At 37.8% G+C, this 16,297-nt stretch overlaps 1 protein-coding gene across 1 annotated transcript in view; it reads right to left on the bottom strand.

Annotated features, from left to right (window-relative positions):
- Positions 1-5,585: 5,585 nt before the first annotated feature.
- LOC139716692 (uncharacterized) overlaps positions 5,586-16,297 on the bottom strand; it is a 224,194-nt gene continuing 213,482 nt past the window's right edge. The window contains exons 10-12 of the mRNA XM_071628221.1: positions 15,655-15,784; positions 14,599-14,706; positions 5,586-6,417 (exon numbers count right to left, since the gene is read on the bottom strand). Of these exons, the coding sequence (XP_071484322.1) occupies positions 6,068-6,417; positions 14,599-14,706; positions 15,655-15,784 (588 nt within the window). The 3' untranslated portion in view covers positions 5,586-6,067. The remainder of the gene's footprint in view (positions 6,418-14,598; positions 14,707-15,654; positions 15,785-16,297) is intronic.

Here is a 16,297-nt window from a genome sequence, read left to right as displayed (position 1 = left end):
TCCTTTTTCTTTTGCACAAGATGCACTGTACACAGCTGCAATAGTTGTCACAAAGAAGGGGGGAAAATGATGGCTGGTTTAATTGCTACCATAACAGAGCAACCCCCTTCATTGCTTGCCGGGCCCCATTTCGACCACCCTGCAGAACAAGCATTTATAACCACCTTCTATTGCTATCACCACGGCAGCAAGTATGCAAAAAATGCATTGATTGTGAGCTGATTCGTTGGTAATATGTAAATCATAATCATTGTACCTCGTAGTGAACCTGCCTTTGAGATGGGGCATTTCATGTCCCACCATCTATCCAAAGTGCAGCAGCTAACCTCGTATTGTACACATGCTGAAATCCGCAACACAAACAGTGGATATTTCTGAACTTCATCCTTATCCTTCCCGTAATTACACAATACCAACTCCCGTCGACAGTGAGGTTCGTGCCCACACTGGGTCAAATCCTTCGTAAATGTCATGGTAATGTGCTTTCAAGCCATGATATTCGACAGACATGTACATTCAAGCATTCAGTCAGAGCGTACATGCAGTGAAGTTTTTAATGTAGCTTTCACCAAGAGTATTACTGTCAGCATTTTCCTGACAGAAGATTGACTACCCCTTTTTGGTCATGTGATTGACACACATTCCCCCCATTTCAATCCTTCCAGCTGCAAAGTTTGTATAATGCATTCTGCAGATCACCATATTATCAAAAAAATTGGACTCCACACAGGTATACTGACCCTGTTGAGTTCATATGAGAAAGTCCCTTGGGGGAAAATCAGAATTTAAGATGCAAACTGGATTGCAATCATCCAGTGAAAAAGAAAAGGAAGAAAGAAAGAAATATGAGACTGTTAAAGTAACATTACAAAGTGCAATTAACTCGGTTAATGGAACTGCTTAAGTTTTGGGGTCAGATAAGGCATCATCATCACTTCTCATAAAACAGTCCTCAAAAAGCACACCTCCAACTACCCTTCCCTCCCCCCCCCCCCCCCCAAAAAAAAAGATAAAAGTACACGACTGATTTTGTTTTATTTAACCATCTCGTCTCATATGGCTTAAAGATTGTGATTATTACAATGATTTACAGGTTTTAGTATGAAAGTCACACAGGTATTACATAACCTGGTCTTTGCTCTTGCACTTGGGTTGAAGAAATGTAAGATCCTCGGCGGTGCAAATCTGACATCAAAACACTTAAAAGGGGTAAAGAGACACACGGTGTAATGGGAACAGGGCACAAATACCATTAGTCGAGTTTTGGGAAATGTTTTGTCCAAATGCACAAGGAAGTGAACACGTGTGGCTACTCATTGTTTTACCTGTGGTGCATGAGGGGTGTGAGGGCGCTGTTTATCTCTGCCACTCTGCAAGAAATGCAGCCACTCAAAAATCCCACCAGAAACATGTGTAAAGCCTCGCATTTTTTTCCACAGTTTTAACACACTTCATAGATTACAGTAAACTTAAGTCCACAAAGAAGAATTGAAAGAAATTAAACTGCAAACTCTGTGTCATTTGAACAGTGGTGTATGACACATATTTCCATAGAACTTACTTGGACAGTAAGTACAGAAGTTTGACCAATTTCTTTTCCTTTATGTGTCAAATGTTTGTTTACCTCTTCTTTTTCAGTCCTTTTTTTTAATGAAGATATCCTGGAAGACAATTGCATGAATGAAAACAAAGCAAAGAAAAGAAAAGTTAACTAATAGCTAATTTCTGACATGGTCTATCACCAATTATCTCTAACAGTTACACTCTAATGACAGCTACGCCTAACCACCGTTAGTCATTAGTTTTGTCTACAAAAGCAAGTGTAGTTGCAGATAGCATGTGCACTCACTGTACACCCCACATGATGACAAGTTTTAAATGAAGAGATTACTCCCCCCCCCCCCCCCTTGCTTCACTGACCTCTATTCTGAGCTAGAACTGCATTTAAAATATCTTTGCTCTTCTAACAAAGCTGAAGAGATATTTTCTGATGCTCTCTGTGTACTTCATAATGGCTATACATTTTTTTTTTTTTTTGCTATATTAGCCATCTTCATCTAAATTCAGATATTTTTTTTGTAACTATCATTTTCAGACATTACATTCAAGCAAATGCATATGCTAGCACACTTTCAACATGGTTCAGAGAAAAATGCACATGGCCAACCCAGAGTACGAAAGCGCATGGACATTTTTTTTTTTGCCATTACTGTTGCGATATACAACTTTATACGTTTCTACACAAGTATACAGATAGATATTTCGATTTTCATTAGCAAAATATTTTCTTATCTTATATGTAGGTGAGCTTTTATGCTGATATACAAACATTTAAGCGCATATTTCGTGCAGAGGCAAATAATTCAACAAGTAAAAAAAAAATGAAGTCACTCTTTTATCACAGAAATGATATACACATCGTTGAAGCAAAAAAGAAAGTCCTATTTATATCGAAGTCTGATAATAATACATTGTGTTCTCATCATAGAATACAATCTAAATGAGCTAATTAACAAAAGTTTTTTCACAAACACTTAAAACTTGCTTAGAATGCCAAAGTAATGTAGCAAAAAATATTTCTGTGAAGCAGATCGCAAGTTGCTGTTTTATTGCTGTTTGTGTAAGTCTTGAAAACACAATGTTGCAAAGAATATTGACAGAGTTGAAACATAGTAAATTATGAACATGATATTATTTACATTATTAGGACAGATATAAAAAAGCCATGATTTCTTTTATTCTTTTAACTAGCTGGATAATACCAAAGAAAGCTCCACTACATAGAACACTCACATCACATCATTTGACAGTAAAAGATAGGCGATAGATTTATGCCCCTCATTTGCAAAACTCATCATCTCTGAAATGCTCTTCTCCTTCGTAGCACTGCAGTGAATGGTACGGAGTCCTTTTTAGATACAGGGTGTACCAAGAAAAATCATTCAATCGCGATCGTTTATCCACCGAGATCTAGTAAAGCATACAAAACATAGCTATTTCTCTTGACTTGTTTTGTTTTTAGGTACAGACAGACATTGCTGCATGTACTGTCCTTACATCAATAGCTCCATGTTGTCATGACAACAATGTTGCTGAGACAACAATGTTGCTGAGACAACAATGTTGACAAGACAACAATGTTGCCAACAGTCACGGTACAGATGTTCCATCATACATAAAAGGACAAACTTTGGTTCGCCAAACCAAAACTCCATTTCGTGGGGACAAAAATGCTGAAATGTGAGGTGATGATTCACCATTGACTAGTCTTCACTTTCACACTGATAAAATAACCCTTCGAAGACTAGTCTTGAGTATACTCGGCAGGTGTCCATGGAAAATGCGTGTTATAGCAAAATCAGTGTGTCCTTGACGGGTTAACTACATTGTAGAGTAAAAGCAACGACAGCACACCTGTAACCATGACTGTCTTAATGCTGTGAAGAAGAGCAGACTCAACTGTTAGCACAATTATTGAATGATATACTGACAGACCAGTCACCAGTACTATTACAAGTTTGTATGTCTACTGACATCTCTAAAGCAGCATGGTTTTCAAAGCCGCAAACAATGCACAGCACGGCAAGGTGGATTATGCTTATTGGCAAACTATGATCAGAAATCCATACTTTTAAAGTGATCGATGAAGGATCGTCAACAATGACATTTCACACAGGTTCTAACAGTCATCAGATCGTAGATTTGGCAGCGATGCATAATTGTATATGGGGCAAAAATCACTGGAATTACTTGAGTTTACCTGCACATGGTTTGCATAAAATTGCCCATTCTTAAATTTTGTAGTCTTTATTTGAAACTCCCCAAACACATGTCTTTTTTCTTAAAGCTTTGAAGACAATCTTACTTAAAATAAACACCATGAAAGTGAAGAAGCTTTTGCATGATTCATATTTTGCACTTGGCCAATTTCATGCACTGTGCTTGTTCATGATTTTGTAGATAATAGATTTCTTGTGCCTGTTGTAGTAGATGTATCTCCAAGTATACTTGCATGTTTGTTTAGTCTTTTTCCCACTAAAGTTATGTGGAGTGCATAAATTTTCTAATGTTCAAAACAGCAAACTCTTTCATGTTCAAGAATGTCATTTTATGGGTTAAGTCACATACAAGTAGGCTGCATTCGAGTGCTCAAAAACAAACCAAAGTGAACTGATCCAATGCATACCATACCTTACCATGCCAGATCTTGAGCATTCAAGCACCCTGTAGAGACAGCGTACCTCGTGAGTTACTTTTAGAAGGGGTCACGTATTTTGTAGCATCCGGGGTCATTCACCGGATGGGCCTATTTAAGCTACTTTTAGATGTCCTGATCAAAGGAATAAACTCTTTGCCTTATGGCGTATGTGTGTGTTACGCGCAATCTTTCATGCCAACTTTTGATACTGTTATGGTATGCTTTTGGAGCATGTTGGGAAGTGGTCCATTTTTGGCTTGCCATAGTACGATATGGTATGTTGCACACTTAAAGAGAATTTGGGTGCTCCATGGGCATGGGTTTGGTACGCTTTTGGGAGAGCGCTTGAACGCACCCATAGATGTAATTAGAGACATGTTCATTCACCCTGTAGCCCTGCCATTAGAATCAGGTATGCTCATAATTGACTTATTTTTGTCCTTCCTCTGATGCCAAGGACAATTATTCTCTGGATTCTATCTACTGGATTTTTGTTTCATATCTATATTTCACAATTGCAGCTTGGCTAAATAGAAAAGATTCAAGACATGATTTGGTTTGATGCTCTGCACACTGAATGCAACACAGTATTGTAGACTCGTATATTTCAAATTCAAAATTCATACTTGGATTTGAACCATTCCAATTAGTCACATTGTAGCACACAAAAACACTATTTGTGTCTCATTTATACTGTATACATGACATCTGGATACAATTAAAATAAAAACTTAACCCATTGAAGACCATTACATTTCAACACATCTATCCCCTAGCCCATTTGTACCAGAAATGGGCCTTCCAAGGTTAACCTATACCATGTTCATGCAGCATCACCTACTAAACATCACATTGATACCTGTTTCAATGTTGTCTTCACTCTAGTAAAAAGAGCAAAATCATGTTTGACATTCAGGAAAGAGATTATTCGTGAATACATATCAATATCAGATGAATAAATACTAACATTTTACAAATATATGTCTCTCTTTATACAGCATGTGTTTGATATGCAATACTTAATGTGAGAAGTTTCCGAGTTAAGTTGTCTAGTTCTGTGATCCTTCAAGAGGACACATTGTGTACAATATAAAGAGCAACCTTTACATCTCAGAAGATAAAATTTCATAATTTGTGTGGGTTTTTTCGTTTCAAATATTTGACATATCTTCACTTCCCAAAATATTCATCTCTCTCTCTCTCGCTCTCTCTCTCTCTCTCCCCCAGTCCAATTTGATAGTCATACTGATTGAATGCACTTTATATGTGTAGCGTAGATTCCACTTACATGTACATGTACCTGTCTGTTTGACAAACTCACAACTGTAGCTTTTACATGGAAACACAATGTGAAAGTAATTGCACCTATGCAGTGAAAATAAGACAGATTGTTACCCTATCACATGGAATCATACTTGGACTTTAGCTTCAACATCATTGATTACGCACATCAGCAACTGTGGTGATTACCACTCTACCCTTTTAAATGATAACACATCATTATGATGGACTATTAAAAAAAAATGTAGCTTGTTGCCAGTAAAAAAAAAGAAGAAGAATGTTGTCCTTGGACAAGAGACATAATGTCGTAGACATGACAGACATTCTGTGTTCAGTGTTAATAGCAGGGAGAATATTTTCATAAGCCTTACACCTACAATGTGCAGCAAAGCTTGATACAAAGTAATAGATCTATTAAGTATGCTTAAAAGGGTGTGAAAAAGACTGCTTGAATATCAGAATGCAATGTTACAGAGGTCATGAAGTTGGAAATACAAGTGTACAGTGATTTTATCTGTGTGTTTATGACTGTCTTTGTGAGAGAGAGAGAGAGAGAGAGAGGGAGGAATTTTGGGGTGATGGGCCCGGTCAATTGTGCCAGTAGCGGACGATGGCCTGCCGCACCCACGTCATCTCCGGGCTGGAAGCGTGACTCTCCGTCAGGCTGTTCACGGTGGATTCGGACCGGCACGAGCCAGGGCTGATGGGGCTCAGGGGCGGGGGCCGCACCCCGATGGTGTCCGGCTCGGGGCTGGACGCGGAGCGGTTGGACACCACTGAGGAGCTGCGGCTGACCCCGCAGAAGCACTTCTTGCCCGACGCCGGGAGGGTGTTGCCCAGCAGCCGCAGGAGGGCCTCGTACTGGTGGCGCTGCTTACGGCCGTCTTCCCCGAGCGACTCTTTGCTGATGAGCGTGCTGTTGTTGTTCTGCTGTAAGTCTGCAGACGAGAGGCGTACAAAGTGGTAGGAGGATGTGGGACCAGAAGAAATCGGACGTTGGTTAATCCAGATTGAATTATTCACACATTGCAAAGAAAAGGTAACTTGACAGTAAATGTCTATGTGCTGTCAAGGAGAGTATCACACAAGACTTTGACAGCTAAAGCAAAATGGTGGCAAGGAGAAAGCACACAATACACATGGCTGCTAATAAAATGTGTACATGAAAGGACATGACACTTACAATACCATACACACAAGTACAACAAACTGCATATTTGTACCCAGATTTTTAGAAAAATCAAAATTTTTTTTTTCTTTACAAGGAAGTTGCCCAAAACTAAAGTTAACAGGATTTTAAACCTACATGTAGACATCAATTTTCTTGTGTACAAACATGAGAACAAACTTTGACCAGGGAGTTGACCCAACACATTTATGTGTTTATAGTTGGTTCCAGTTCAACCATTCTAAGTAATACATTCAGTATATGTACAAACCAAATCTAAAAATATTTTCAAGTGCTGGACAATCCCTGGTTTGTTGTTGTTTTTGTTGCTTCAAAGGTGTGTCATAACACCTATACCTTTATAAATAAATTCAAAGTCAAGCAGTAATTTTCAGGGGAAAACTTAATGATGCTTCTAATTTCTACAATATTCTTTGGCTCTGTCATTTGCCTCAAGTCTAAAACTTGCCAAAGACCCCACACAGGTAGTAGCCATCACTCGCGGCTGTTCTCTGAAAAACTGTTGTCACTGACATTTGGTACGGCCAATCATGTCTTTCCTATGATAAACACTTTTTTTTTCTTGTTATTATGGAATAGTTTCAAACATTATGGTCCATATGAATATTGCCACTGAATACACTGAACCAAAGTACATAAACCCATAGTTCAAAGTGTGTTTATTGATGAGAACAATGCTGACGCTCAAGCCTTTGAAGCTCTACAAGTTTACTTCTGTGACATCATATTTAAAGCGGATCAGAGGTGGGCACCCCCATTTTTTTTAAACAAAAGAAATAAAAAGAAAAAAATGAAAGGGGGCACGGGCGCCCCCCTTTAAGTTTTGAAGACACCATCTTTGTCAGCCGACTGTAGTAGCAGCAAAAAATGCGCTGAAGCCCCCCTCCCCTTGCTTGTAAGCCGATGAAACCTGGAAGTGGCACCAGAAATATTTTTGCCGCCCCCCATTTTTGGAACTCTAGTTGGATCCGCCCCTGGATGTAACATCCGTATGATATTATATTGTCACAGTAGGGCTCTCTCTTCAGAAAAAAAGCATAAAAATTGTTCATAAACAGCAAAGCTTCCACCGTAATAACAAATACACATGATTTTTGTAAAAGAGGATCCCAAAAGAGTTGCTGAATTGCAAGACAGTCTGTTCATTTTGCCCCAGTTTGATGAGAAAGATTGCAGGTTCCTTTTACAGACATATAACTGCCTTTTCTCCAACACATATACAGCAGTAGCCATTCATAATGGTGTAGACATAGTTGTACATTGACATGCTTCGAAAAGGTTGCCAGAAGGATATTGGAAGAGGTGAACACCAAATGCGAAGGTGACAGCTAAAGCAGAATGCATGTACAGTGTGATGCAATGAAGACCACATATAAAGACACTACTTGAGATTAAAGGGGAATGAGACCCAAATATACACGTTGATTGAGTGCGTGCAGTGATAGAAAAACATATCAGAGAAGAGAAGTTTGAGGAAAATCAGACAATCCATTGAAAAGTTATGAATATTAAAAGTTTTGGTGACACTATCGCTGGATGAGAAGACTGCTACAGTTTGTGAGTCACGTATGTACAACAACAAAAAAGAAAATATAAAGAAAATTCTACTAAATTTCATTTTTAATAAGAAGTACACAGTCATTTCCTTGACTTAATTGCCACTGACATACAATGTATGTTTAGAGAAAAAATATTCCCCCTGCTTTCTGAAAGAGGTACAACGTGTAAGCAAAGAGATTATTCATGATGCTAGAAAAGTGAAAATATATTGATTTTTGTAAAAAAAATATTTTTGTTTAATGTTGTCCATTGACATGAAAAAGTATTTAGTCTTCTCATCCTGCAATGACTGCATAAAAACTTTACAAACTTCATAACTTTAGAAGGGATTGTCCTATTTCCCTCAAAGTTTGCTGATGTGTTCTACTACTATTGCTTCATTCCCTCTATTCTCATAGATTATATATCTGGGTTTCATTCTCCTTTCAGACAGTGAGACACGATACTGTGGTAGGAGCATTGCATGGGGACCATAATGCAGCTCAGTTGACATTCCACAATGCCCCTCAAAGGATGTATTGGGACGTTATTGGGACGTATATATGTATCATCCTGTGAAACTTAGTAGATGCATCTTAACTACATAGTAACAGATGTACACTACTGTAAGCACTCCATGCTTAACATTTAGATATAATAATAATAATAATAAAAAATAATAAATAATAATAATAAAAAAAAAATAATAATAATATTATTATTATTATTATTATTATTATTATTATTATTATTATTATTATTATTATTAATAATAACAATGATAATAATAATAATAATGATAATAATGATAATAATAATACTAATAATAATAATAATAATAATAATAATAATAATAATAATAATAATAATAATAATAATGTTTTATTTATCCAGGGAAGCCTCTTCAGTGTTGCCACTGTTCTACCACAGGGCACTGCCATAACTATTACCCTAGCGTTGCCAGGTACCCATTTATACACCTGGGTCAAGAGGGACATGGTGGGTAAAAACATCTTCTCCAAGGACGTAAGATACAATTGTATGAATTGTATGTGAATTTTGTTATCTTCCTTTTGTCACAGTATCATGTCAGAAATGACAGGGAAAGTCCCAACAAGGGAGCAACTGGAACATAAAAGTCTACATGCATACCATTCAAGCATTGTGTGACTAAAGCCAACCCAGAATCCAGAATAGAGAGCTGTGAGTATGTACAGCTATGGTCGTACTTTTGCCCCTATCTCAAACATTCTTTCATGCTAAATTAAGTTTCTAACGAAATTAGAATTGAATGGAACATGTATGGTTACAATATGTCAAGTCTTGATTCCATAAAAAATGATGGATTTATGCAAATTGCATTACAGGGCAGGTCAAAGACAGACACTGGTAGCTGAAAAATTTTTGATGCAAAATCAATGAAAAAGACTCCATTACTCTGGTAATTGACTTTGAAGGCTAATGGTATTATTGTTATAGTGTAGTAGCATTATTTACACATGCTTTACGACTTCGCATGGATACAACTTGTACATGTACTTCTCCATGTGCCTTCCCAAAAAGTATGATAGATTTGCTACTTCGAATATCAGCAAAGCTTTGACCTGCCCTGTTTTAGAAACAGAGGGCACAGCTGACCACCAATATAGCGCATCGACAGGGGTTGATCTGATCCCAAGGGGGGGGGGGGGGGGGGGGGGGGGGGAATAAGAAAGAAAAGCTCTGAAATTAAGAATAATAGCAAAAATATTCAGTATTGATGATTCAGTATTTTTCCCCTTTTTCCACAAGGGTATTGTTGGTTTCCTTCTCAAATACAACTTCAATGTTCCAAAATCTGAGGACCATCAGCTTTATTCAGTGTCTGTTGTTTTTTTTTTTTTCATGTGGGCCTTTTCAATCAAATGATAAGTCATAATTATATATAACACATCCCACCCTAAATGCAGTATCCCCATTTCATGAAAATTGAAGTTACAGCCCGTATGCTTGATTCCAATATTTGATTTTACACCAAACTACATGTATTTGTGCAACAAGGCCTTCATTTTCTACATAAATCATGACATTTTTTGGATGCTTACACTGTGTTTTGCAGTTGGATTAATATGTTTCCGGATGATTTCATGCTGTGCAAAGTTTAACTGAATGCATTCAAGACTATGTAGGTGGTTAAATTCCTGGTACGGTATTTCCGGTAAGCAAACATGCTATAAAACATGCATATTAGGTGATGTTAGTAGAAGTTGTTGTGTCTACTGAAATGCCACTTACAACACAGTAACCAATGTGTCTATTACTGATCGCAGGAATATCACATAATTATTTGGAAAAGTTCCACGTCCATGATTTCTCAAACCCTTTTAATATGGTGCTTTGTTTGTCAATTGGAAGATACAATATACATCTGGAAACTAATGGTCGATGAGTAGATATATCCTAATCCCCCCTAATCCAAACTGTGTCACCTGGGGCTTCCTGTTGGACTGAGGTGCTCAGCTTTGTCTGCGAGTGGGGTGCTAAATGCTGTATATACAGTGCTTGGCAAGTTTCTGAAGTGCCTTGGCACATGAAGGGTTAAAGGTCAAACAGTTACCAGATAATGAAGAATATGACTACAAGGTACTGATTTTTGCATCTATACATGTACAGTGGACTCCCGCCATAATGAAGTCGTCGGGACCGGCAATTTTCTTTCATGACATCGAAATTTCGTTATAACCAAACGAATACTTGTAAACAATAGAAATACACAGACCGGATAATGTTGCGGCCTGAATTCTTACTTTGCTGTAACCGGAATTTTGTTTTAACCGTGTTCGTTATAATGGGAGTGCACTGTACTTCTCAAATTATCATAACCTGCACAGCCCTCTTTCTGTGTCCTCCTGTTACTTCTATCCTGAACATGGATGACAAGCAATAAAAAACAGAAATAGCTTGAATCCTTCACCGAGAGTACCAAAGCAGCACTTCTTTATAAGAACTGCTGACATTTAGGCCAGCTCTGCCTTTCTTTAGAGTAAAGGAATAGAGATGCCGAAAGTACACTGGTATACCAAACCTTCCCGTCAGAAATTAGCCTGAGCAGGTTCACACAGAGAATTGGGTGTATGGAAATTTACAAAGGAGGTACGCAAATAAACCAACATTTTTGTTTGATATCAAACATCACACATCTGTGATAATTTTTAACCCCACTCCCTATAGAAACATACATGGTTGTGCAATGTCTAAAGAAATTCCAGCACCTCTCTGGGAACAGGGTACCCCACTGAAGACATGCAACCTTTAACCCACAGAAACAGCCAGACAGTCAGACAATGTGGTATAGCTTCCAGCCACGTAGGCCATCTTGGTGGGGCCAGACAGCTTTCAAGATTAATGGGGACTCCCCCTTTTTGGCTGATGACCAATCATGCAAAAAGAAGGCCCCCTGGGGCACCTACACAGTACACATATATGTATGTCTTGGACTAAGGGCACTAAATTTTGTAGATCCATTTTGCCAAGAGCATGTGACCTCCATGTGCAAAAAGTGTTGCATGAAACACATGAACAGATAGGTGACGAAAGCAGCTCCCCTACACCAGCCCAAATACCTCCTTAACATTGTGTCTGCAGTTACATGATAATGAAGATGCATATTTAAGCAATCGTTAGTTTCACAATTAGATACGTGCATTATTTGGCATTGACCGCAGAGACTCCAACTCTCCCGTTTTCGACGGGAGATCTCCCGCCGAAAACCCATTTTTGCAAAATCTCCCGTTCTCCCGTTTGAGATTTAATTTCTCCCGCCCTGGCTCTTTGTCTCCCGTTGGAAAGGATTTCTTTCATATTTCTATCGTATGTTGAAAAAATAAGCCTTAGATAGCACCAGAGAGCATCTAGAACCATGGGAATTTCGCGCTTCGCACACATCAACTTTGAGTCTCCCGTTTGCTAGGGGTTTCAGGCGGGAGAATCTCCAGATGAGAAGGTACTTTGGGTTGGAGTCTCTGTTGACCGTGAAAGTGATTTGAAGAATTTAGATGTAACAAAAATACTGAAGAAATCAATCAGTGTAATAAAGTCAACTTTGATTTCTCTTCGCATAAAGCAAGTATTTGGTACCACGATTACATGAGATACAAATGAGTGCAAATAAGAGAGCCTTTGTTATGACCTAGAGTAATATTCAATTTTCTTGTCTCTTCAGAGATTGTAAATGTACAGGCAATTACAAATTCCATCGCAAAGCTTGAAATCAAACATCTTCATAAGTAATATAGCTGGGGAAAAGCTTATATCGTTCTAAATGATTGCTACAGAGTAAATGCAGAGGCAAATTGTGTAAAGTGTCAAGCACCGAGTATATATGTTCTTAAAAACAGAGGGAAAAGGTGAGAGTCAAAGGACCTCCTACCAATTATCAGAACTCCTTAAAAAGTACAGGAAAAGTTGTCATTCCTTCAACCCGTCCTTCAAAGTTTGTGTCTTTGTTTTGTTTACTTTTCAGATTTCTAGATCAAATCCTTTGATTGATTACACAAGTGTGAGAGGAAGAATGAGATGATCCCACTCCAAAAATAAATTGTATAATTTTTTTTTTCATAATTTTTTTGCCAAAAATCAACACAAGTGATTCCAGTTAAAACCAGGCAGCATAGATGTAGAGATTTGTGGGTGATTTCGGGAGACATGCAGGTAAAAGGGATATGGATATCGTATCCCAGTCCCAACAAGTTGTCACAGAACAAACATCGTGGGAGGATCAAAGGAAACGAGAGAGAAGAGGGAAGAACACAAGGGGAAAAAACAAACAAACAAACACACAAATGATTAATGTGACATTTCTCTTGTAGCAAATGCCATGCTATCAAACAAATACAATTTGATAATGATGAGGGAGGTGCTATAATATTCTGTGATTTTCATTTACAAATGCTAGAGATGTTGCTCACTGGGGAAATTGCAATCATTCGCTAATATGATTATTTGCTTTGTCTTGCAATGTGTGTTCACCAAGGAATATAGAGATCAGGACGTTTTCGTGCGCCACTGCAATGCTTTGTCAGATGATGAGTTGATGCCGATCCCAAAAGCAGGGTATCTACACCCCTGCTTTACCACATCATCGCATCACCTGTCAGCGAGGTTACAGCCCACCAATCCCAGTTGCAGGGTATTAATACCCCAACTTACAACATTAATGCATCACAACATCAATACATCAATAAGTATTGCAGTGAACCACAAAATGTCATGATCTGCATATTCCTTGTTGACTACACAATGCACAACAAGCAAAAAATCATTTGGGAATAATTCTGTTACATGTATTGTAGGTGGTGCAATGATGAGCGTGCAGAAATGACATGCATGTTACACAATGAGACCGATACAGATAAGATGTAGACTTCACTCATCAACTCTAAAATTTCATGGGTCTTTTACAGCGATACATTTGGTAAAGTTTGACAATACATCATAGATTGGAATAAACACACTGTGTAACTAAACATAAATTTACAGATATAGGAACAAAATGCACTGACAAATTTTCAACATAGCCCATGCAGATGACTTGATGACTACACGTGTATGGCCATGTACTAAAAGAAAAGATGTGGTTGTCAAGAAATAGCTTCTGCAGAAGCAGATCATATTTAAAGTAAGAAATTTGCGTCAATAGAGAGTACTGAAAGAAATCACATTACACAAAGTATTTGTAATCATCAAATCTTGTCAAAATTTGTAAAATGTGCAATGCGATATGATGTGCACTGCAAATTTCTAACTACAATCAAAACCAAGTCAAAGCATTAACACCGACTAACTAAAATAATCAAGTCAAACAAACATATGTTTATCTAAATTAAAGTTTTGATGGTAAATGAAAAAAAAATCAAAATAAGAAAGTGTCAAAATTATATATCATATGACGGCTTCATGCGATTAAAGATTAGTATCAATTCCATTCCAATATGATATTAGTAATGTGTGCATTTCCAAAAAAGTCATGAAATATTCTATATATTATTATTTTTGTTTTGATTTACCAGAAATGTCACTAAATCTGTATTTTACATCAATTTGCCACTTGTTATTCAAAAATTATAGTTAGATTTTCTTAGAATGTATGCCAAAATCAGAACTTATTTATTTACAAAATGGAATTTTGGTGTAAGTGTTTTTTTGACAAAGTCAATTGAACTCAACAGAACAGTTTGACCCTGAGAAAAGAGAGGCCCAATTTGGATGTAATTTTGCAGGTAATCCCACTTTATTTTTAGGGGCAATTAACCCTAGAACCACCAGAGGCATTATTTGTGATGTAGCCTCTGGTGTATTGAGGCTTAAACATTGATGCATCCTAGCCTGGGGTCAGCTGGGCCCCCTGACTCACTCATGCGAATCCACCTATTGAGGTCCTCTATGTCAATCAGTCTTGACTCCTGTTCCCTCTTGTAAGAGTCCCTCGCCAGGAGACACTGCACCAGCTCTTCATTCAGCCCTGAGGAAGGGAGGGGAAAGACACAACTTATGGCTCATTGGGAGTTCTTATGCAAACGCATGTGATACATGTTGCATATTACATCTATGATGCCCAAGTTTTCAATCAGTCTGGAAAATGACTGCACTATAACAAGCTCAAATAAAAACAATGGATCAACAACCTACCAACGTAGCAGCTTTATTTAGATGATTCTGGTTTCCAGTCCAGATTTGTGACATTACTTTTTGGCTGATTTTGTCATATAGTTTTGTGGATTTCCTCAAACAGAGATCAGAAATCAAATGTCATTTACATCAAAAACTTCTTTAACTCTTGAGAAAATTAAATTACAATATGATGAACATTTGTATGGCATATAAACAATCAAAGTTAGTGCCAATTTGTGTTGGTATTTTGACCGTAAGCGATAAAACTATTGCAAACTTTGTTGTGGTACGTAGTCATGTTTGTTTTTCAATATCTTTATCTTGCCTTCTAGTTAACATACGTCCTTTCCAAATCTTTGTACAATTGCCTTATTGTTTATTTCCTTTTTCATCTGAGAAGGTGGCCGGTTAGCCTACATATTCAGCTGCACTAGCTGGATTTCCATGGGGTTCATGTGGATGTGAGGCAGGACCATTTCACCTGGTTAAACACCCTGCTCTCAGCGATGATTAAATGAAGTGGGATCTGTTACGTGCATGAGTTGTGACTCTCTCGCACACCGGACCTCCAATTTATGTCCTATCCGGGGGACAGAGTGTTTTGCCTCCTACTAGAGGGGACAGTATGATTACACACAACATTACTCAGAATAGACTTGGGAATTGAACCCGGGTCAGTTGGATTGGAAGACAGACGTGCTACCGACTGAACCAGATTACCACCCTTATACAGTATGTCTGATTTGAGGAGACAAATGTAAACATTATACCATATAATGAGTGCGCGTGAAGGACTTACTTTCTATTTGTGAGTGGAGGTCATTGACGATGATTTGGAGTTTACTGATGGACATCCTGCTGAGAGCTTTGTACTGGAACCTCTTTCCGAGGAGACTGGTTGGGAAGTCCCCAAGTCCAGACACCTGGGCCTGTTACATACACAATAGTTTACAAATAGCCAGGTATTGTATACATATTCAGCAGTTTGCCACAAGTAGACATCAGTACAGAAGTCATATGCAAAGAAAACATTTGTCTCCTTATCATAATGTCAGTACTGTAGTCTTGAATATTCATGCACAAGTAACATAACTCAGATATTTGTACTTTTTTATTCATTATTATCATCATTTTTGCTATTTACAGTTTGTACATGCACCTTACTGGGTTAATTCTTCAAATACAATGTATCCAAGCATAAAAAGTGTGATTTCCCAAATGACACTTCCAGCAATCATGAACGTAGTGGCGCGTGCTAACTGAACAGATTTTTTCACTTTGTTTCATAGGGACATGAAGTGAAATGAAATATAAATTCTTTGAGACTTTACTTTGTGATATTATGTTTGTGACACAATTCTATTATCATGGATGAATGCAGCACCATCAAAGTACACAAATAAACTACCACTTATCACATGTTGAAGACAGGCAGTATAAAA

The sequence above is a fragment of the Diadema antillarum genome, unplaced genomic scaffold, assembly GCF_040938485.1.
Source record: "Diadema antillarum isolate AM-2024a unplaced genomic scaffold, OU_Dant_1.0 scf00000069, whole genome shotgun sequence".
Taxonomy (NCBI): domain Eukaryota; kingdom Metazoa; phylum Echinodermata; class Echinoidea; order Diadematoida; family Diadematidae; genus Diadema; species Diadema antillarum.
This window is presented reverse-complemented; position numbering and strand designations above follow the sequence as displayed.